Source organism: Hyla sarda, chromosome 8 (assembly GCF_029499605.1).
Source record: "Hyla sarda isolate aHylSar1 chromosome 8, aHylSar1.hap1, whole genome shotgun sequence".
NCBI classification, from domain to species: Eukaryota; Metazoa; Chordata; class Amphibia; order Anura; family Hylidae; genus Hyla; species Hyla sarda.
Genome location: NC_079196.1, coordinates 207,032,360 through 207,056,626, shown reverse-complemented (window position 1 = coordinate 207,056,626; position 24,267 = coordinate 207,032,360). Strand labels below are relative to the sequence as shown.

The following is a 24,267-nucleotide window of genomic DNA, read 5'->3' as shown; positions in this document are numbered from 1 at the left end:
TGTATGTTTAATTCATATGGACTGTAATCCCACCAAGAACAAGGCTGGATCTGCTTTTTGGCACCATCTTTAAATGTATTTATGTCTTTATATATCATGTCATAACAATACACACCAGGTCACCTGATGAAGGGACTCCTAAGCCCTGAAATGCGTTGTGTTTTACAATAAAAGACTTCATGTGAACCATAAATCAGTCTTCCCCTGGTGGATTGCGGCACACAATGAGGACTCTTCCTCTTTTCAAGACAAACATTTTAGGCTCCTTGTTGCAGCACAATCCTCACCTCTATACAAACCCCCTATGTGTATGAAACTGCCCCATATAGTATTAGTCCCCTTCGTGCCATTGTATAGTGTTAGGCCCTCTCATATTGCCCCCATATAGTAGTAGGTCCCCTCACAATGCCCCAAATAGTACTATGGTCCTAACATTGCCCCCAAAGAGTATTATACCAGAAACATTGCCCCCATAGAATAGCAGACCCCAATCATTGCCCCCATACAGTATAATGCCCTAAACTTTGTCCCCATATCGTTTTCTGCCCAAACATTACCCCATATAGTATTATACCCCAACATTGCCCACCTAGAGTATTATGCCAGAAACATTGCCCTATAGAGTGTTAGGCTCCAAACACTGGCCCTATAGAGTATGAGGCTCCAAACATTTCCCATATAGAGTAGCAGGCTCCAAACCTTGTCCCCATAGAGTATTAGGCTCCAAACATTTCCCTATAGAGTATTAGGCTCCAGACCTTGCCCCATAGGCTATTAGGCTCCAAACATTTCCCTATAGAGTATAAGGCTCCAGACCTTGCCCCATAGGCTATTAGGCTCCAGACCTTGCCCCATAGGCTATTAGGCTCCAAACATTTCCCTATAGAGTATTAGGCTCCAAACATTTCCCTATAGAGTATTAGGCTCCATACCTTGCCCCATAGGCTATTAGGCTCCAAACATTTCCCTATAGAGTATTAGGCTCCAGACATTGCCCCCATAGAGTATTAGGCTCCAGACCTTGCCCCATAGGGTATTAGGCTCCAAACATTGCCCATGTGGTGAGGGTGTGATGCAGGGCAGATGGAATTACCCTGGGGGCAGATGGCATTAACCCCTTGAGTTTCTTCTGCCAGGGCATGGTTTAACCTCTTCACCACCCAAAGTTAGGCCGCTGGATCCTGGGCTAGGCACAGGGGTAAATAATGACTCCGACGCCAAGTTATGGAACAAAAGCAGCCTTACTGAGTCAGACAGATGTAACAGTCTGTACAGCTTGGCTAGGTCCACGGAGGTGACCAGTGACTTCTGTGACCACAGGGCGTGCTGGGACTTATGGTGGACTTGGGCAATTTGGTGCAGAGCCACGCTGACTTGGTATAATTGACTTGGACTGACTTGACTATGACAGACTGTGACTGACCTCACCCCTTTCTGTAGCTTACCAGGCTTTGACTTGACCTGTGGGTCAATGGACTTGAGAACCTGTGGCTGTGTAGTAGACTTTGGCCTCCACTGGACTCCAGACACACACCTAGGACTTGACCTTGCTGCACTCAGCTTAGCAGGAACTAGAGAAGAGCGAACTAGTCCCTCCCAGGGCTTATATGGGTGAGACTAGGAGGGGTCCCATAGTTCACCCTGTAGGTCACATGGTCACTGGTACCTTCCCTGGTCACAATCACATGACAACATTACTTAAAGGCATTACACATTTTATGTACAATACACTATATAACAGGCATAGTAGTAAATACACGAGGCACAGGAGCAGGGGGGAGGGGGTCCAGGGTTCACTGGATGGAGTCTGCTGGACAGGGCAGCTAGGGTACAGCAACTCCTATACTAGGCCACCACACCTCCATAGAGTAGCAGGCTCCAAACATTGACCCCATAGAATTGTAGGCTCTAAACATTGACCCCATAGAATTTCATGCCCCTCACACAGCTCCATGTGGGAAAAAAGTGTACCTCCAGCTGTTGCATAACTACAACAGTCTGTCAGTGCATGCTGGGAGTTGTAGTTTTGCCCCCCCCCAAGACAGCTCCGACCATCCTGAAGGCCACCTTCTCGTATCCCCTGCGATTGGCTGATCAGGACTGAAATCGGCAAATCGCTGGGCAGGGGCAAAGGATGGATGTCGGGTCAGAGAGGGGGAAGATGGCAGCGAGGTGCAGGGGCCAAGGATGCGGCACGGACCGGCGGCAGTTACCTCCTGTCACGCGGGGACCGGGACCGGTGGCAGGCAAGTGGTGCGGCGGTGGTGTCAGATGCTGCAGTGAAGATCGCCTTAAAGTGATCTTCACTGCAGCTTCTAGGAGTTTCAAAACTACAACTCCCAGCATGCCCAGACAGTCCAGGCATGCTGAGAGTTGTAGTTCTGTAACATCTGGCCCTTCAGATGTTGCAGAACTACGACTCCCAGTATGCCTGGACAGTCTCAGCATGCTGGGAGTTGTAGTTTTGCCACATTTGGAAGGGCACAGTTTGGAGACCACTATACAGTGGTCTCCAAACTGTTCTCCTCCAGTTGTTGCATTACTACAACTCCTAACATGTCCTTCGGCTGTCTGGGCATGCTGGGAGTTGTAGTATTGCCACAACTGGAGGCACACTGGCTGGGAAACATTGTATTTTTCCTAACTCAGTGTTTCCCAACCCGTGTTTCTCCAGCTGATGTAAAACTATAACTCCCAGCATGCACTGACAGACCATGCATGCTGGGAGTTGTAGTTTTGCAACAGCTGGAGGCACATGGGTTGGGAAACACTGAGTTAGGAAACAGACTGTGGTGCAGAAACACTGCGGTAGTCTGTTACCTAAGTCAGTGTTTCCCAATCCAAACCAGTGTGCCACCAGCCTTTGCATAACTACAACTCCCAGCATGCACGGTCTGTCAGTGCATGATGGGAGTTGTAGTTTTGCCCCCCCCCCATTTGAATGTACAGGGTACATTCACATGGGCGGGGGTTTACAGCAAGCTTCCCACTTCAAGTTCGAGACGCAGCTAATTTTCCGCTGCAGCGGGAAACACACTGTAAACCCCCGCCTGTGTGAATGCAGCCTAAAAACACTACACTACACTAACACATAATAAAGAGTAAAACACTATATATACCTTACACCCTTGGTTTTTGTTGTTCTGGCACAATCGGGGCCTAAATGTGACATGCCCCCCAAAAACCATTTCAGCAAAATTTGCTTTCCAAAAGCCCAATGTTGCTACTTACCTTCTGAGCCCTCTAGTGCACCCGCAGATCACTTTACATCGTGATATGGGGTATTTCCTTACTTGAGAGAAATGGGGTTGAAAATTTTGGGGGAAATTTTCACCTATTACCCCTTGTGAAAATGAAAAATTTGGGGTAACATCAGCATTTTAGTTAAAAAAATAAAAATTTTATTTTCACGTCCAACTTCATCGCAGAATTGTCAATCACCTGTGGGGTGTTAAGGCTCACTGGACCCCTTGTTACATTCCTTGAGGGGTGTAGTTTCCCAAATAGTATACCATGTGCACTGTTTTTCGCTGTTCTAGCACCATGGGGGCTTCCTAAATGCGACATGCCCCCCAAAAACCATTTCAGCAAAATTCGCTCTCCAAAATCCCATTGTTGCTCCTTCCCTTCTGAGCCCTCTAGGGCACCCGTAGATGACTTTACATCCACATATGAGGTATTTCCTTACTCAAGAGAAATTGGGTTACATATTTTGGAGGCTTTTTCTCCTTTTACCCCTTGTAAAAATTAAAAATATGGGTCTACAAGAACATGTTAGTATAAAAAATGAAGATATCGAATTTTCGGCTTCACTTTGCTGCTATTCCTGTGAAACACCTAAAGGGTTAACAAACTTTATGAATGTCATATTGAGGGGTGCAGTTTTTATAATGGGGTCCATTATGGGGTATTTCTTACATAAAGACCCTAAAATTTATTTCAAAACTGAACTGGTTCCTGAAAAATTCAGATTTTGAAAATTACTTGAAAAATTTGAAAATTGCTGCTGAACTTTGAAGCCCTCTGGTGTCTTCCAAAAGTAAAAACATGTCAACTTTATGATGCCAATATAAAGCAGACATCTTGTATATGTGAATCAATATATAATTTATTTGTCTTGCCTATTTTCCTCACAAGCAGAGAGCTTCAAAGTTATAAAAATGGAAAATTTTCAAATTTTTCATGAAATTTTGGAATTTTTCACCAAGAAATGATGCAAGTTTCGACGAAAATTTACCACTAACATAAAGTGGAATATGTCACGGAAAAACATTCTCTGAATCAAATTCATAAGTACAAGCATCCCAGAGTTATTAATGCTTAAAGTGACAGTGGTCAGAATTGCAAAAAAAATGCTCTGGTCCTTAGGGTCAAAATGGACTTGGTCCCCAAGGGGTTAACACATTTTGTCCCGGATCCGCTGGCAGGCCCCCCTTCCCCTGCAGGCCTGGTCGCAGAGGGTGCGATGGGGCCAGCAGGTGAAGAGTCTGGCATCGGTCCGCCCAGGTCCCTTAATGGGACACCAGCTGTACCCCCTCATGGCAGCCCTGGGGAGTATGTATTATAAATTGGATTAACCCTTAAATAAAATAATGTTATTGATAGAACTATCTTTTAATCCAGCATTTATATTTCACATTTTAAGGCTTTCACTACATAACACCGCACTAGTCCTGTGCATCACATTTGAACATGCAATCAATAATTCATGGCGCCTTTCTAAGCCGGGAACAATCCAGCAGTAAGAAGTGTGGGAGGATAACTACAACAATCAGCAGTGACATCCCCTGTAATCTCAGGATTTTTATTGGATTCTTCAAAACTTGGACACTATGGAAGTTCAGTGGATCCCTTCACTGCCCAGAATCACTGCTTATTTAAAGGGTAGCTCCCACCATCCTTTTTTTTTCTGTCCCTGCCTATTGCCCATCTATCCCTAACCCCCTCCCTGCTTTTAATTTTTATTTCTACTATATTAAAAATGCCTTTTGTCTGTCTGGCAGCGTGCTCACTACCAGACAGACTTCCCCAGCAGGCACCACGTCACTGATGACTTCTGGGTGGCGGGGGGGCGACTTCCGCCCTTAGTTCATCTACACAGGTTGCCTCCAGCTGTTTCATCACTACAACATCTATTGGCTGTCAGGGCATGCTGGGAGTTGTAGTATTGAAACAGCTGGAGGCACCCTGTGTAGATAAACTATTAGTTAGTACACAAAAAAAGAGAAAGAGATACGCAATATAATGCACACCCACAGTAACTGTAATCAAAAAAGTATATCTTTATTACATATAAATAGTACAAAAAGCAGACAATACAGTTAAAACCAATTAAAAAAGGCCCAATTGGCCACTGCACAAACGAAGGGGGGGGGGGGGGGGGAACCCCCTACCAAAAAGAAGGGGAGAAACCCCACCCAGGGCACCTGCCTCCACAAATACACAGGTTATTAATCAAGAATGTTTAATCAATACAGTCCTGTCCCCACAACACCAACAATATATATACAACCTGAGTGTCCTTAATATATAGCACAGGGGACTGGTAGTAGAGGACAATAGATGGAGGAGTAGTACGGCAGGTGCCCCCCTAAAGACCCCACGCGTTCCGTTGCCCGTCAGCAACTTCCTCAGGGGTGTTGTGCCTCCATGATTTAGTCTCTGCCATATATACCAAACATAATTACCCTAATTATGGTGAAAGAGTTACCTGTTTGCTCATTGTATCCCGTCTCCGGTCATTGACCCGCTTGTACTTCCGGGTACAGAGAAGGTTGCATCCGCTCCATGATCTACATCCGCTCCGTCACTCTCTTACAGCTGTGTCCCACACACACGTCACTCGCGCGTGCGCAGAGTATATTCCATATCAACAGCTAAAGATCTCTCATATGCGATCACTGCGCCTGCGCGTCTCCATTCGCTCTCACCCATCACAACTCATCAGTCACACAGCACAGCCCTCACATCACATTCACACGCATGCGCACCACTACTCACATCCCCACAATCTGCTCGCACCATTCTACCACACAACGGAGTTCCCTTTTACCACGCATGCGCATCTCAGCTATCATCCCTATAGTTCACACAGATATATTCATCTCTGCACAAGGCATCCTTTTTAGAAATCACATCTTATTGCTGTTTTATACCCATATGGGGATGTCGATTAACATAACTGAAACCCTGTTTTGGCTCCGTATAACAAGACATAGTTATCATCCCCATAGTTCACACGTATTGATCTCTATATAAGGCATCCTTTTTAGAAATTGCATCTTATTGAATATATAATAATATACTTTTACAGAGTTCAAGTGCTACTTTAACTCCATACAGAAAAATACATGTAATAACATACTCAAGGATCCCTGCATCCAATCATGACCATATCTTCCTATATTTATATAATACAGATGGGTATCAAATCATAACAGTCATCTTAATGCTCTAATACCTTGTTCATATGATAAATATGATATTGATGTACTAAGGGGCCCAATAAGATATTGGAGTATTAAGATGACAGCCTACTAAAGGGTTAAACAAAGTATTAGAGCATTAAGATGACTGTTATGATTTGATACCCATCTGTATTATATAAATATAGGAAGATATGGTCATGATTGGATGCAGGGATCCTTGAGTATGTTATTACATGTATTTTTCTGTATGGAGTTAAAGTAGCACTTGAACTCTGTAAAAGTATATTATTATATATTCAATAAGATGCAATGTCTAAAAAGGATGCCTTATATAGAGATCAATACGTGTGAACTATGGGGATGATAACTATGTCTTGTTATACGGAGCCAAAACAGGGTTTCAGTTATGTCAATCGACATCCCCATATGGGTATAAAACAGCAATAAGATGTGATTTCTGAAAAGGATGCCTTGTGCAGAGATGAATATATCTGTGTGAACTATAGGGATGATAGCTGAGATGCGCATGCGTGGTAAAAGGGAACTCCGCTGTGTGGTAGAATGGTGCGAGCAGATTGTGGGGATGTGAGTAGTGGTGCGCATGCGCGGGAATGTGATGTGAGGGCTGTGCTGTGTGACTGATGAGTTGTGATGGGTGAGAGCGAATGGAGACGCGCAGGCGCAGTGATCGCATATGAGAGATCTTTAGCTGTTGATATGGAATATACTCTGCGCATGCGCGAGTGACGTGTGTGTGGGACACAGCTGTAAGAGAGTGACGGAGCGGATGTAGATCATGGAGCGGATGTAACCTTCTCTGTACCCGGAAGTACAAGCGGGTCAATGACCGGAGACGGGATACAATGAGCAAACAGGTAACTCTTTCACCATAATTAGGGTAATTATGTTTGGTATATATGGCAGAGACTAAATCATGGAGGCACAACACCCCTGAGGAAGTTGCTGACGGGCAACGGAACGCGTGGGGTCTTTAGGGGGGCACCTGCCGTACTACTCCTCCATCTATTGTCCTCTACTACCAGTCCCCTGTGCTATATATTAAGGACACTCAGGTTGTATATATATTATTGGTGTTGTGGGGACAGGACTGTATTGATTAAACATTCTTGTTGTATGATAGGTTGATAACCTGTGTATTTGTGGAGGCAGGTGCCCTGGGTGGGGTTTCTCCCCTTCTTTTTGGTAGGGGTTTCCCCCCCCCCCCCCCCCCTCGTTTGTGCAATGGCCAATTGGGCCTTTTTTAATTGGTTTTAACTGTATTGTCTGCTTTTTGTACTATTTATATGTAATAAAGATATACTTTTTGGATTACAGTTACTGTGGGTGTGCATTATATTGCGTATCTCTTTCTCTTTTTTGTGTAGTTATTGTTATTTGGTACGCTTAATAGCACCCCTTTGTGTATGATGCTGAGCCCGCCTGCTGTCTATATACATAAAACTATTAGTTAGTTACATGCGGCGCTAGCCCGTCCCCTCCGTCTCCCTCCCCCCCCCCCCGCGCCATACCCCGTTCCCTCCTTCACAACCCCCCCCCCCCCCCCCCCCATTACACTTACTGCAGAGTCCGGCAGCGGGCGTGCAGGGACAGCAGCGGCAGCGATGTGTGGGAGGAGTGGCCTCCCAACCAGTGGCCGGGGAGCCAATGCGAATGAAAAAGGACCGGCCGCATCAGTCCTTTTCAGGCGTGACGTCACGCCAGGCTGCAGCCGGCCACTAGGAGGGAGACCCCTAGTGGCCGGTTTTCAAATGTAAATTAAACAATTTTAATTAAAAAAAAAAAATAATAAAAGTATATTAGAGATATGTTGTAGTACATAAGTACTACAACATTTCAAAAAATAAAGTTGGTGACAGTGCCCATTTAACATGAAATATTACCATGGAAATTAGTATCAGAAATCAAAGTACCATTGGCTTATCAGCTTTTCCGAGTGGATTCTCCCAAAAGAGGGACCATGTTTGTCAGGTTCCGGATCCACGCCAGACGTCTGCTACGGAGCTTCTGTAGTGTGCACTGAGCAGCAGAATCCCATTGAGATCGCTTGGATTCGGCTAAGATTTAATTCCAAGTGGATTATCCATAGTGTTCTGGTTCCGTTAGGCTATTTTTTTTTTTTGCACCTAACAGCACAATGGGCACCTTCAGGTCCCGACGGATTCCATTGACTTTGAATAAGATCGGTCGGGTGTCCGTTATTTTAAAAGTATTTAGCAGAGAATAATGTCAGACATGCAGCATTTTTTTATTGCCCAATTCCTGTCATTTTGTAATGGAGCTCCCTTTAGCGGAGCACAGCTGTGATGTGAACACGGACTAACATCTGGATTTATATATCCTGTACATTCATATCACCACAGTCTATTAAAGTCTATTACGTATCTAGAATTAGAAAAACAGAGCAGATTTCTTTAACCTCTTCCTGACCCATGACATACATGTACGTTATGGGTCGGCTCCCATTCTATAACACGGGGCCATAGCGGGTCGGGCCCAGCACCTAGCCATGGCCAGGACCCGTGGCTAATAGCGCGCGGCACAGCGATCAATTAACCCTTTAGAAACGGCGTTCAAAGTTGCTCGCCGCGTCTAAAGTGAAAGTTAATAAGTGCCGGTTAGCTCAGGGGGCTGTTCGGGATCGCCGCGGTGAAAACACCGCATCCCGAACAGCTTTAGGACAGCAGAAGGGTCCCCTTACCCACGTCCTGGTGTCCGATCACCAAATGACTGCTCAGTGCCTGAGATCCAGAATCATTGAGCAATGTTATCCTATGGGATAACAATGCTCAATGTAAAAGATCAGTGTGTGCAGTGTTATAGCCTCCTATGGGAGCTGTAACATCGCAAAAAAAAGTGGAAAAAAAAAAGTCAATAAAGATCATTTAACCCCTTCCCTAATAAAATTTAGAATCACCCCCCTTTTCCTATTTATAAAAATATATATTAAACCACACGATCAATGGCGTACGCGCAAAAAAAAAATTCTGAAGTCCAAAATAGCGTATTTTTGGTCACTTTTTATATAATGAAAAAATGAATAAAAAGCGATCAAAAAGTCTGATCAATACAAAAATGGTACCGCTAAAAACTTCAGATCACGGCGCAAAAAATAAGCCCTCATACCGCCCCATACACGGAAAAATAAAAAAAGTTATAGGGGTCAGAAGATGACAATTTTAAACATATAAATTTTCCTGCATGTAGTTATGATTTTTTTTTTCCAGAAGTGCGACAAAATCAAACCTATATAAGTAGGGGATCATTTTAATCGTATGGACCTACAGAATAATGATAAGGTGTCATTGTTACCCTAAAAATGTACTACGTAGAAACAGAAGCCCCCAAAAGTTACAAAATTGTGTTTTTTCTTCAATTTTGTTGCACAATTATTTTTTTTCCCCGTTTCGCTGTAGATATATGGGTAAAAGGACTGATGTCATTACAAAGTAGAATTGGTGGCGCAAAAAATAAGCCATCATATGGATTTTTAGGTGCAAAATGTAAAGAGTTATGGTTTTTTAAAGTGAGGAGGAAAAAACAAAATTGCAAAAATGGAAAAAACCCGGGTCATGAAGGGGTTAAAAAAACAAACAAACAGTGTAACATAACCCCTTTAAAGGGTTACTCTGCTACCCAGCATCCGGAACATTGAGTTCCAAACACTGTGGGCGGGCTTCCTTGTTCACGCCCGCCCCCCTCGTGACGTGACGCCCCGTCATCTGATGTCACGTCCCGCCCCCTCAATGCAAGTCTATGGGAGGGGGCGTGACGGCAGTCACGCCCCCTCCCATAGACTTGCATTGAGGGGCAGGGCGTGACATGACATGACGGGGTGTCATATCACAAGGGGGCGGGCGTGAACGCGGAAGCCCGCACCCAGCGTTGGGAACTCAATGTTCCGGACGCTGGGTAGCGGAGTAACCCTTTAAAGGTAGTTATATTGGTTGTCACTCAGCTTTTCCAGAGGTAATTTTGGTGCCTACTTCTAAAAAGTTGAAAACTATTAAGAAAAGTGGCGCGACCAATGAAATTCATAATTTGCTCTAAATGCTTTGCTGTTTAATACTATGTGCAGCAACCATGATGTCATGGTTCATGGGGAGTTGCACCAATTTGTGCCATTTTTGCCATCTTTTAAATTGATGCATCCCTATGACACCAAGGGTAAATCTCCCTGATTCACTGTTAGACTAGGTTCACACCATGATTTGTGCTTCCAAGGCACGGATACGTCAGAATGACATGCAGATGTGTCTGTGCTCCGACAGGCCCTATTCATTTCAGTGGCTCACTAGTCATCTAGTGACTACATGTTCTAAACATATCCAAGCTTTGTCTCAGACTGAAAAGTGCTGCAGGTGTGAGCCAAAATTTGTATAGGCTCGGAAAATGACCCGAACGTAGTCACTAGCTAAAATGAAATGAATGGTTCGCGTCCGAGCACAAATACATCGGCATGCCATTCTGACAGTTTCCCAATGTATCGTTGCCTCGTGAATGAAGCTTTACTGCGCAACCATCCGAACACAGTCAATAAGGAATGACCTCCTGCAGAGGCGAGCGTCAGTGCGAATCTGTCATATGCATCGTATGCTGGAATACCAGACAATATGAGGTAATAGCAGAGGTAAGTGTGCCGTGCAGTGTAAATGCATTTCGTTTACTGCATCGGTCAGTCCTGTCAGAGAAGTGTGATCCATGGGGATCCGGTCACAGGGACCCCCATCAGTCAGTCCTGTCAGAGAAGTGTGATCCATGGGGATCTGGTCACAGGGACCCCCATCAGTATGTCCTGTCAGAGAAGTGTGATCCATGGGGGTCCGGTCACAGGGACCCCCATCAGTCAGTCCTGTCAGAGAAGTGTGATCCATGGGGATCCGGTCACAGGGACCCCCATCAGTCAGTCCTGTCAGAGAAGTGTGATCCATGGGGATCCGGTCACAGGGACCCCCATCAGTCAGTCCTGTCAGAGAAGTGTGATCCATGGGGATCCGGTCACAGGGACCCCCATCAGTCAGTCCTGTCAGAGAAGTGTGATCCATGGGGATCCGGTCAAAGGGACCCCATCAGTCATTTCTGTCAGAGAAGTGTGATCCATGGGGATCTGGTCACAGGGACCCCCATCAGTCAGTCCTGTCAGAGAAGTGTGATCCATGGGGATCCGGTCACAGGGACCCCCATCAGTATGTCCTGTCAGAGAAGTGTGATCCATGGGGATCTGGTCACAGGGACCCCCCATCAGTCAGTCCTGTCAGAGAAGTGTGATCCATGGGGATCTGGTCACAGGGACCCCCATCAGTCAGTCCTGTCAGAGAAGTGTGATCCATGGGGATCCGGTCACAGGGACCCCCATCAGTCAGTCCTGTCAGAGAAGTGTGATCCATGGGGGTCCGGTCACAGGGACCCCCATCAGTCAGTCCTCTCAGAGAAGTGTGATCCTTGGGGATCCGGTCACAGGGACCCCCATCAGTCAGTCCTCTCAGAGAAGTGTGATCCATGGGGATCCGGTCACAGGGACCCCCATCAGTCAGTCCTGTCAGAGAAGTGTGATCCATGGGGATCCGGTCACAGGGACCCCCATCAGTCAGTCCTGTCAGAGAAGTGTGATCCATGGGGATCCGGTCAAAGGGACCCCATCAGTCATTCCTGTCAGAGAAGTGTGATCCATGGGGATCTGGTCACAGGGACCCCCATCAGTCAGTCCTGTCAGAGAAGTGTGATCCATGGGGATCCGGTCACAGGGACCCCCATCAGTATGTCCTGTCAGAGAAGTGTGATCCATGGGGATCTGGTCACAGGGACCCCCATCAATCAGTCCTGTCAGAGAAGTGTGATCCATGGGGATCTGGTCACAGGGACCCCCATCAATCAGTCCTGTCAGAGAAGTGTGATCCATGGGGATCCGGTCACAAGGACCCCCATCAGTCAGTCCTGTCAGAGAAGTGTGATCCATGGGGATCTGGTCACATGGACCTCCATCAGTCAGTCCTGTCAGAGAAGTGTGATCCATGGGGATCCGGTCACAGGGACCCCCATCAGTCAGTCCTGTCAGAGAAGTGTGATCCATGGGGGTCCGGTCACAGGGACCCCCATCAGTCAGTCCTGTCAGAGAAGTGTGATCCATGGGGATCCGGTTACAGGGACCCCCATCAGTCAGTCCTGTCAGAGAAGTGTGATCCATGGGGGTCCGGTCACAGGGACCCCCATCAGTCAGTCCTGTCAGAGAAGTGTGATCCATGGGGATCCGGTCACAGGGACCCCCATCAGTCAGTCCTGTCAGAGAAGTGTGATCCATGGGGATCCGGTCACAGGGACCCCCATCAGTCAGTCCTGTCAGAGAAGTGTGATCCATGGGGGTCCGGTCACAGGGACCCCCATCAGTCAGTCCTGTCAGAGAAGTGTGATCCATGGGGATCCGGTCACAGGGACCCCCATCAGTCAGTCCTGTCAGAGAAGTGTGATCCATGGGGATCCGGTCACAGGGACCCCCATCAGTCAGTCCTGTCAGAGAAGTGTGATCCATGGGGGTCCGGTCACAGGGACCCCCATCAGTCAGTCCTGTCAGAGAAGTGTGATCCATGGGGATCCGGTCACAGGGACCCCCATCAGTCAGTCCTGTCAGAGAAGTGTGATCCATGGGGGTCCGGTCACAGGGACCCCCATCAGTCAGTCCTGTCAGAGAAGTGTGATCCATGGGGTCCGGTCACAGGGACCCCCATCAGTCAGTCCTGTCAGAGAAGTGTGATCCATGGGGATCCGGTCACAGGGACCCCCATCAGTCAGTCCTGTCAGAGAAGTGTGATCCATGGGGATCTGGTCACATGGACCCCCATCAGTCAGTCCTGTCAGAGAAGTGTGATCCATGGGGATCCGGTCAAAGGGACCCCCATTAGTCAGTCCTGTCAGAGAAGTGTGATCCATGGGGATCCGGTCAAAGGGACCCCCATCAGTCAGTCCTGTCAGAGAAGTATGATCCATGGAGATCTGGTCACATGGACCAACATCAGTCAGTCCTGTCAGAGAAGTGTGATCCATGGGGATCCGGTCAAAGGGACCCCCATCAGTCAGTCCTGTAAGAGAAGTGTGATCCATGGGGATCCGGTCAAAGGGACCCCCATTAGTCAGTCCTGTCAGAGAAGTGTGATCCATGGGGATCCGGTCAAAGGGACCCCCATCAGTCAGTCCTGTCAGAGAAGTGTGATCCATGGGGATCTGGTCACAGGGACCCCCATCAGTCAGTCCTGTCAGAGAAGTGTGATCCATGGGGATCTGGTCACAGGGACCCCCATCAGTCAGTCCTGTCAGAGAAGTGTGATCCATGGGGATCTGGTCACAGGGACCCCCATCAATCAGTCCTGTCAGAGAAGTGTGATCCATGGGGATCCGGTCACAGGGACCCCCATCAGTCAGTCCTGTCAGAGAAGTGTGATCCATGGGGGTCCGGTCACAGGGACCCCCATCAGTCAGTCCTGTCAGAGAAGTGTGATCCATGGGGGTCCGGTCACAGGGACCCCCATCAGTCAGTCCTGTCAGAGAAGTGTGATCCATGGGGATCCGGTCACAGGGACCCCCATCAGTCAGTCCTGTCAGAGAAGTGTGATCCATGGGGATCTGGTCACATGGACCCCCATCAGTCAGTCCTGTCAGAGAAGTGTGATCCATGGGGATCCGGTCAAAGGGACCCCCATTAGTCAGTCCTGTCAGAGAAGTGTGATCCATGGGGATCCGGTCAAAGGGACCCCCATCAGTCAGTCCTCTCAGAGAAGTATGATCCATGGAGATCTGGTCACATGGACCAACATCAGTCAGTCCTGTCAGAGAAGTGTGATCCATGGGGATCCGGTCAAAGGGACCCCCATCAGTCAGTCCTGTCAGAGAAGTGTGATCCATGGGGATCCGGTCAAAGGGACCCCCATTAGTCAGTCCTGTCAGAGAAGTGTGATCCATGGGGATCCGGTCAAAGGGACCCCCATCAGTCAGTCCTGTCAGAGAAGTGTGATCCATGGGGATCCGGTCACAGGGACCCCCATCAGTCAGTCCTGTCAGAGAAGTGTGATCCATGGGGATCTGGTCACAGGGACCCCCATCAGTCAGTCCTGTCAGAGAAGTGTGATCCATGGGGATCTGGTCACAGGGACCCCCATCAGTCACAGGGAGATCTAGCACTGACAGGTTTCTCCAAGGAACCATAACCTTAATTTTACACACAGCCCTGACCATATAGGGGGAGATGTATCAAAATCTCTCCAGAGGAAAAGTTACCCATAGCAACTAATCAGATCGCTGTTTTAATTTTGAACAGGCCCTTTTAAAAATGAAAGAAGCGATCTGATTGGTTGCTATGGGCAACTGCACAACTTTTCCTCTGCACAGGATTTGATAAATCTTCCCGATACCGACCAATATACTGACCAAATCCTGCTTAGATACTGAGCAAAATACTGCCCACAATACTGACCAAATACTTACCGAAATACTGATCAAAATACAGAACAAATAGGGGGAGATTTATCAAAACTTACACCAGCAGTTAACCCTTCCACCAGCAGTTAACCCTTACTCCAGCAGTTAACCCTTCCACCAGCAGTTAACCCTTACTCCAGCAGTTAACCCTTACACCAGCAGTTAACCCTTACACCAGCAAGTAACCTTTACACCAGCAGTTAACCATTACACCAGCAAGTAACCCTTACACCAGTAGTTAACCCTTACACCAGCAAGTAACCCTTACACCAGCAGTTAACCCTTACACCAGCAAGTAACCCTTACACCAGCAGTTAACCCTTACTCCAGCAGTTAACCCTTCCACCAGCAGTTAACCCTTACTCCAGCAGTTAACCCTTACACCAGCAGTTAACCCTTACACCAGCAAGTAACCTTTACACCAGCAGTTAACCATTACACCAGCAAGTAACCCTTACACCAGTAGTTAACCCTTACACCAGCAAGTAACCCTTACACCAGCAGTTAACCCTTACACCAGCAAGTAACCCTTACACCAGCAGTTAACCCTTACTCCAGCAGTTAACCCTTAGGGGTGCGTTCACACTGAGGAATTCAAGAGGAATTCACAAGGAATAATTTCGGTCAGGAAATTGTTGTCTTCTCCATCAAGCGGAATTCAAGCGGAATTTCCATGTGGAAATGAAGAGGAATGAAGGAGGAGGCTATTTAATCTACTTTTCTGAATTCCGCTTGAAAACGATGTCGGGCAGAATTTTTTTTTCACCATTGACTTCTATTGGATTCTGCTTGTAGAATGAACATGTTCTTTCTTCAAGTGGAAAGGACTTCCGCTAGCAGAATTTCCGCAGTGTGAACAGGACAGCAGAAATAACATTAAAGTCAATGGGCAGAGGAGATGTGCATGAATTTGGAGCGGAGAATTCAAGAGGAATTACTCCGTGTGAACGCACCTTTACTCCAGCAGTTAACCCTTACTCGTGCATTCTACATTCACACAGTCTAGGAAGCTGAGACATGGGGAGCTGTTTGATGGAGTTTTAACAATGAAGAAAAAGGTGTCCACTATTAACCCCTCAACTCACAGTTGATCTACAGGAAAAGATCTACAAACAGCTTCATGAAATCTGACATAGGATGTGTGAATTTACACCTGAATTTTCACATTTTTGGAGAGGGTTAGGTTCAAAATAGATGTTTGTCATGGAGACGTAGAGCTTAATATTAGTACAATGTCATGCTATTACCTCAGAATAAGTAAGTGACTTACCTGCTATAGAGAGGAATGTGCAAATGTAGCCAAATCTGTGCCCAGGTCATCCCCGGCTGGTGCCCACTGATGTGCCGCTAGTTCCACATACAGACCTCTATATGTTCCTTCTACACAGATATATTTACTCCCCTGCTCTCAAACTCCTTCTTAGTGATGCCTCCGGCAAGGATTCCCATCTGTTCTATGGATCCCTCCATGTAACCCCTCCTCTGCCCACTCCTCCCAGCCTCTCATCTCCTTGTCTATGGATTAGAGTCACCACAAGATTTTTACCTTTTTTTTAGGTTTTCTCAGGTATAAATACCTACACCTAGGTTAAACACCTGATGGGAGTTGTAGTTCCATTTTACAGTGAGAGGTAGAAACTGTCAGTCTTCAACTTTGGTCTCTTTGCAGGTTACAAAACGGTGCTCATGCTGGGAGTTGTAGTTATACTCCATCTTGAGATGTAGAGGTTGCAAAGTTTAACAGCAAAATGCTTTTAAGTGTAATACAAAACATCAATTATATAAGGATAAAGCAGAGGGACTCATGTATAAATCATGTATGGCAGAAAATGGAAAGATGATGGCAGAAAATAGATATACACACAAAAAAAACGAAACCGAAAGAGGGTATGTAAAAAAAAGAGCGCACTTAACCACAATATATAGCAGTTAAATGTATATCTTTTTGGCAGCGTTAAATAACCCACAACATAGCTGACAAGAGTAATTGGATTCAATTAAAAAAAATACACATAGTTATCACTGTTGTATCGAAAAGCCTGTCCCTGGAATGAAATGACTCAACGCTAGCAACCTAGATGCCAAGAATAATTTGTATACAATGTGCTCTAATAATAAAGATCATATATGCAGCATAAGGGAAAAGTGTAACCTCATTGTTATTATGGGGATCTGTCAGCTCTATAAAAGCTCAGAGCTGCAGACATGGGCAGAGACCTCATAGGATGATAAAACAAATGATACTTAGATCATTAAATAATAGCTGTTTGCAAAGTTATAAAATCATGTATTTTTTGTAAGCTCAAAAGTCTTAAAGGAGGTACTTAGTTGCAGCATGCATGCCTCCTTACTGACCCACCCCTCCCTGTTGGAAGTCACGCAGGGAGGGGTGGGAAAGGGAGGAGGCATGCATGCTGCAGATCAGCACTTTATTATTAGAGCACATTGTATGTATAACCCTTGAGCTTATCATTTTATAACTCTGCAAAAAGGCACCTGCTAAAAGACATGTATCATCTCAGCATTATATAGAGCTAAAAGCAGGGGTGTAGCTGGTGGTGGTTGTGGAGCTAAATCCCTGGATCTGTCACACACAACCACGAGTCTGACTGGCCGCCTAACAAATCCAGGATACTGCCACCAGGACTGCCAGCACTTTAAGACAGCAGTAACCCCTGGTAGCAGACGTGCTGTGCTCAGGCATGTCTGCTAGAAGACACCAGCCGTAGTGACTGAAGATGTAGTTAAGAGGCATGGCTGAGGGTGTGGTTGGAGCACGAATAGGGGCAAGGCTGGGGCTATGGGCTCTAGCCCTGAATCTTTTGAAGACCTAACAATGCCCCTGACTGACAGATTCACTTAAATGGAGACTCATTAAATCATTAAAACAAATTTTTGCTATTGCACTCCTTATGGTAAATAAAAAATCTTTCTAATGTACTTTGTTTAAAAAAAAATTAAGTTTTCTATGTTTTATTTGTGTTTAAAAAAGCTGCCACTAGGTGTCTCCCTACTTGTCCAGAGCACATTTCCCCCCATCTCTTGCACAGACTTTGGACTCCTGCTGGCCTGGCAGAAGTCCAAAATCAGGAAATGCACTCTGGGGTGCTGAGGGGTGTGTGTGCAGCCTTATCCAATCATAGCTCATCTCACACTGAACTGCTTTGGGCTGTGTGTAGCAGAGTGAGGGACGAAGTTCTCCCCTGTATGGCTTCAGACGGAGACTGAGCAGAAAATACAGAGCAAAATCAAGGTAGAAAACTAACAAGTAATAAAAATAAAGGCAGGGGGTGGTTTATCATGATGGGGGTCAGTGAACTCGGGGGACTATAAAAAATAAACAAGATCATGAGAGGTACTCTTTAAAGGGGTACTCCCATGGAAAACTGTTTTTTTTTTTTCTTTAAATCAACTGGTGCCAGAAAGTTAAACAGATTAGAAAATTACTATTAAAAAAATCTTAATCCTTCCAGTTCTTTTTCTTTTTTTCTTTTTGGATTTCACTTCTGTCATGACCACAGTGCTCTCTGCTGACCTCTGCTGTCCATTTTAGGAACTGTCCAGAGCAGGGGATAATCCCCATAGCAAACATATGCTGCTCTGGACAGTTCCTAAAATGGACAGAGATGTCAGCAGAGAGCACTGTGGTCATGACAGACAATAAATCCAAAAAGGAAAGCATTTCCTCTGTAGTATACAGCCCCTAAAACGTACTTGAAGGATTAAGATATTTTTAATAGAAATACAAATCTGTTTAACTTTCTGGCACCAGTTGATTTAAAAAAAAAAATAATAATAATAATAATAATTATCCACGGGAGTACCCCTTTAAAGGTACCATAAAAAATGGAAAGTACTGGGAGACAAGCAGAGAAAATGCATCACCCAGAAGTATTCCATAAGTATGTGGTGTCAGGTCTATGGAGCCACAATGGGACCCCCACGCATTCTGGGGTGCTCAGATTTAGTGTGGGGGTGGCATATTTATATGTGCAATCATGAGCCACATAGGTACCGTAATTACTTGACTTAATGGGCAGGTGCAGAGAGGTGTTAAATGGAGCTATTGTCTGCTTTGTGCTCCACGATATCTACTCAAGTCAACAATAAATAATAGGTATGTGCTGTTGATACATTATAGTACGGTGTAAAACATAGTGACTGAGCCATAATAGACTCACTATTTATATCTGCGGTGCTGTAAGAAATGTAAAGCTGTGGTGATCTACATGCCCGCCTTTAATTGCATTTCTTGTCATCATTGCACACAACGGACATATCATCAATAAGATCTAATAATCATCCCAAGGTATAGTGACAAGTAATCCAAAGTCATCTCCAAATGGGGTTGTCTCCTGCTGGATCTATGGGGTCCATTATTGTGTCAGAGCCTGGGATCTGGTTGGCCTGTGTAACACTGATTGGTTCCTCTCTGTATAGGACAGTGGTCTCCAAATTGTGGACCTCCAGCTGTGGCAAAACTACAACTCCCAGCATGCCCGGACAGCCATCGGCTGTCCGGGCATGCTGGGAGTTGTAGTTTTGCAACAGCTGAAGGTCCACAGTTTGGAGATCACTGGTGTATGAGAACCATTGTTCAAATGATATTTTATAGATTAGCCTAAGTAATTAGAATTTCCTTTATAATATAATTCTTTATAAAATTTTGTAACTTTATGTGTTAAATTTACCTCTAAAAGTGTTGCCACCAGGGGTCCCCCTTCTAGTCCTGCCTGCAGTCCTGCTAGAAGACTGTCGCCTGTAGCAACCTGACAAAAGTCAGGAAATGAGTATTGTGCTAAATATTGCATTAAATATTGTGCTAAATATGTCTGCTGGGCAGAGCTGACACACTGTAGAGTTCAGTGCAGAGCTGAAGGTGTGTGCGCAGCCTCAGCCAATCACACCTTATCTCACACTGAACTGCTCTGGGCTGTGTGTAGCAGAGTGGGGGAGGAAGTTCTCCCTTGTATGGCTTCAGATGATCTCATGCTTGCTGAGTAACTCCCCTTCCCAGTCTGTGGAGCTCAGTGAAACTGAGCTGAACACAGAGAATAATATCAAGGTAGAAAACTAAAAAATAACAAAAATAAAGGCAGCAGTAGTTTATCATGATGGGGGCAGTGACCTTGGAGGATTAAAAAATGTATCAAGCTCATGACAGGTACTCTTTAAGAAAAGATGTTTGTGAAACTTATTAACAATCTTACAACAGAATATACCTATTGGCCTCCATCCATTTACTGTATAATATGGAATAAAGCAACATGATGGACCTTTACTACCTAAATTCATTGAGGCAGCCTTTCTTGGCAGATTTACACAAATTAAGAGAAAGTTGTAGTAACACATAAAATTACAAAAAAACAAAACAAAAGAAAACAAAAAACAAGCCCTCATCTTGATGGGGAAAAAAATGGAGGCAGGGAGACAAGAACGATAAAAAGAAGATGAAAATAAAAGAAATAAATAAATGAGGAGGTATTAAAGGAGTAATCCAGTGGAAAACATTATTATTATTATTTATTTTTTTTCAAATCAACTGTTTCCAGAAAGTTCAACAGATTTGTAAATTACTTCTATTAAAAAAATCTTAATCCTCCCAGTACTTATCAGCTGCTGTATGCTCCACAGGAAGTCGAGTTGTTATTTTCTGTCTGACCACAGTGCTCTCTGCTGACACCTCTGTCCGTGTCAGGCACTGTCCAGAGTAGGAACAAATCCCTATAACAAACCTCTCCTGCTCCGGAGAGTTCCTGTCATGGACAGAGGTGGCAGCAGAAAGCACTTTGGTCAGACTGAAAAGAAGTAGACAACTTCCTCTGGAGCTGATAAGTACTGGAAGGATTAATATTTTTATAAGTTATATAAGTTATTTACAAATCTGTTTAACTCTCTGGCACCAGTTGATTTAAAATTAAATGATTTAAAAAAATGTTTTTCCATTTTTCCTCTGGAGTACTCCTTTAAGCAAACAGGGGACCTCCAGCTGTTGCAAAACTACAACTCCCAGCATGCATGGACAGGCATGCTAGAAGTTGTAGTTTTGCAACAGCTGGAGGTCCAGAGTTCGGACACCGATCTATATATTGTCTTCGGCAAAGGAGACTTTGCCATCTCCTGTGGACCAAAAAGTGACAATACTACCTACCTGCCTTGCTTCGAATATAGCGGGTGATGCTGCAAAATCCTCACAGAAGTGTGTGCAGTGTCAGGTGTGTCACCCGCTTCCTGCAAATCCAGTTGCTAAGCAACAGCTTGACCGCCATTGATCGCTGTATGTAAATCTAGTGTCTCCCGACAAACCCTTTCTTTGGGTCCATGTGAAGCAAAATCTATAGTATGGAGGACGTCATGTTCCCATTTACAGTGAACTGTAACCATATGATTTATAGCCTATTTAGGTGAACACAAAAGATACAAATTTGTACTATAGCTTTCAGCCCCGGAGAAAATGACTCTTATCTAAAAGCCTTTTAGCTTGTAGAAAATGCGCAGTCCTATTGACTGCAACAGATAGTCCCCAAGTAGCTGTATTTAACTGGGACTGTAGATAAATATACGTCAAGGCTTAGGTTTCCCTCAAACATACAGTATATCATTACATTATCTTTGTATTATTAGAATTTTATAGGGGACTTTAACCCAGGACTGTATTTCTCAGGATATGTTGACACCTAGAATGGCTTACTTTTAAGTACTGAATGCAGTTCCCCAGCAGGCATGATGTCATCTGAAGCCCTGCAGGGGAGAACTTCCGCCCTCTCTCTCCTACCGGTATGCTGCTTTGAACATACAGCCTAGAGCAGTTCAATGTGTGATGAGCTGTGATTGGCTGAGACCACACACACACACACACCCCTTTAGCGCTGAACTCTACAGTGTGTTCAGATCTGCCCAGCAGCTGCAAAGGGGAGCAGGAATATCCAGCACAATGTTTAGCACAATATTTAGCACTAAGCACTGAAGGAATCACGACAGCAGTGTTTCCCAATCAAGGCTTGCTTGGAGTTGTAGTTTTGCACCTGCTGAAAGCACCCTTGTTGGTAAAATCTGCTCTACAGTCTAGCTCAGCACAAAGAAGCTGTAATATTCAGCTGTATACACTCTATACTCTGAGCTGAGGTCCCACCGGCATTTCCTGACTTTTGTCTCTGTCACAATCTGCAAGCAGGACTGCAGACAGGACTAGGAGGGCCCCTGGTGGCTAAACTTTTAGGGGTTAATTTAACACACAAAGTTACAAAATGTTATTAAGAAGTATATTTTATATAGTAACTCAAATAGGCTCATTTTTAATATATTAAGGGGGTATTCCATGATTTTCTTTTATTTGACTGTGCTACAGGGGCTGTAAAGTTAGTGTTGTACATAATATAGTGTCTGTACCTGTGTGTGACGGTTTTCTCACAATTCTTATGTGATTTTCACCTCAATATTTATTTTTAACAGCATACAAAATGACTGTTGTCTCAGATTTTTTCCAGGTTGCAATGCGGCCGAGACCTGACATTGTGATAGCCCAGTACAGGAGTGGCACCCCTGCACCCTTGCAGCCCTGTCAGGCAGCCTCCGTACAGTGACCCCTGGGCCCCCACGGCAATCTTCGGCTCTCCCATAGAACTATATGGAGGGAGCATGGCGACCTCTGCTTTGGGAAGGGGTTGTGACGCGCTCCTGTGCTAGAGAATCGGGGCTCCAAACAGGAGATCGTGGAGGGCCCCAGCACTTGGACCCCCTGCGATCTAAAACTTATCCCCTATCCTTCAGATAGGGGATAATTTTTTTTAAGGGTGCGTTCCCACAGGGCGTATACGCAGCGTATTTGACGCTGCGCAAAATTTACGGCAGCAGCGGGAAATACGCTGCGTATTCCTTGCTCACTATACACACAGGGCTTTCCGGTGGCAGCCTTATGTGTGTAGTGAGTTTTGGAGGCGGAGCCGCGCATCACAGACACATCGGCACACGGTCCCGCCTCCAAAACTCACTACACACATAGGACTGCTGCCGGAAAGCCCTGTGTGTATAGTGAGCAAGGGATACGCAGCGTATTTCCCACTGCTGCCGTCAATTTTGCGCAGCGTCGAATACGCTGCGTATACGCCCTGAGGGAACGCACCCTAAAGCTTACGAGAGGACTCCGGTATTACCTACTGTTTACTCCTTTTCTTTAAAATGACCTGTCATTTGAAAAACTTTGGACATGGGGTCCGATTAGGAGAACAATCCAGGAGACGTTTGGGTTCAGCACGTTCTCTCCTTACTCTGTGTCACATGATTGAGAAGCACTTAAAGGGGTACTACTGCGACCACTCGCAAATGTTGCTCCATGCCGGATGACTGGCAACTACAGCCAACACAACCCCTCCAGCCATGTCTATGTGTGGTGCGTCACCTATGTACTAGCCATCACACCCCTTCCCATAGACATGAATGGAGGGGGCGTGGCGTGATGTCACTAACATGGAAGCTCCAACGCTGCCGGCCCGGAGATCGCGGGGGTCCCCAGTGGCGGGACCCCCACGATCAGACATCTTATCCCCTATCCTTTGATAAGATGTTTTTTTGCTGGAGTACCCCTTTAAGTCTACGGAGCATGTCTCGATCATGTGATCATGACCAGGCAGAGGAGTGCGCAGCAGCGCAGACTTCTCCTAACTCATTCTCCTAAATGGTGGAGATCTGAACACTCAGACCACCGCCGATCAAAACTTTTGACATGTCGGTAGAATGTGTCAAAAGTTTTCCTAATAACAGGTACACTTTAAGGAATTGAGGATGAGGGTTAGAGATGCCCTAAAAAGGTCATACACTTCCTCGTCCTGATATCATGATTATTTTTCTCACTGTAACAGAAGCCGTCAGTCCTAGGAGCCAAAATAAAACAGGAGCCTTGTGATATTATAAATAATACGAATAGCAGGGACGTGTTCTAAGATGAGGGACAAGAGATCCGACAGGACTAGACATACGGGGGACACATATGGAAATAGAATGGGTGACGTCGAGGTATCGGTGACCTGTCAGATGAGATTGAGATACGTTCTGTACAGCACTCAGAGCTGAATACAATAATGTCATTTATAATAAGGCAGCCATGTCAGATGGCTAGGTGGGCGCGTATATTGTGACAGATGTCATTAGGTGTCAGGATGTGGAGTATATCTCTTAGGGCAGAGCCGGCCCGCTGAGTTACCAGTGTGGGATCACTGGAGCGGGAAAACGCAATGTTCACGATAATAATTCAATCAGTCAGGTGACAGTTCGAGTATTATTGTCCCTATGTTACATTAAGGTGACGGCTTTGTACAAAATAGCAGAGAAATAGGGAACAGTTCCTTCCATTTCCATG

The 24,267-nt window shown here is 45.5% G+C and overlaps 1 protein-coding gene across 5 annotated transcripts in view; it reads right to left on the bottom strand.

Annotated features, from left to right (window-relative positions):
* Window positions 1-24,267, bottom strand: part of LOC130284611 (glucagon receptor-like) — a 129,858-nt gene that overhangs the window by 82,219 nt on the left and 23,372 nt on the right. Inside the window, exons 1-2 of one of the 5 annotated variants that reach the window (XM_056535108.1) lie at window positions 21,064-21,108; window positions 19,604-19,681 (exon numbers count right to left, since the gene is read on the bottom strand). The exons of 1 other annotated variant lie outside the window; for it this stretch is intronic. Coding sequence is in view for 1 of the 4 variants with exons in the window: in XM_056535105.1 (XP_056391080.1) it covers window positions 16,183-16,232 (50 nt within the window). In the remaining 3 variants the exon portion in view is untranslated. Of the gene's footprint in view, window positions 1-14,918; window positions 15,021-16,182; window positions 17,025-19,603; window positions 19,682-21,063; window positions 21,109-24,267 lie in introns of those variants that run through there. 3 more of the 5 variants (XM_056535105.1, XM_056535110.1, XM_056535109.1) reach the window with 3 other exon arrangements.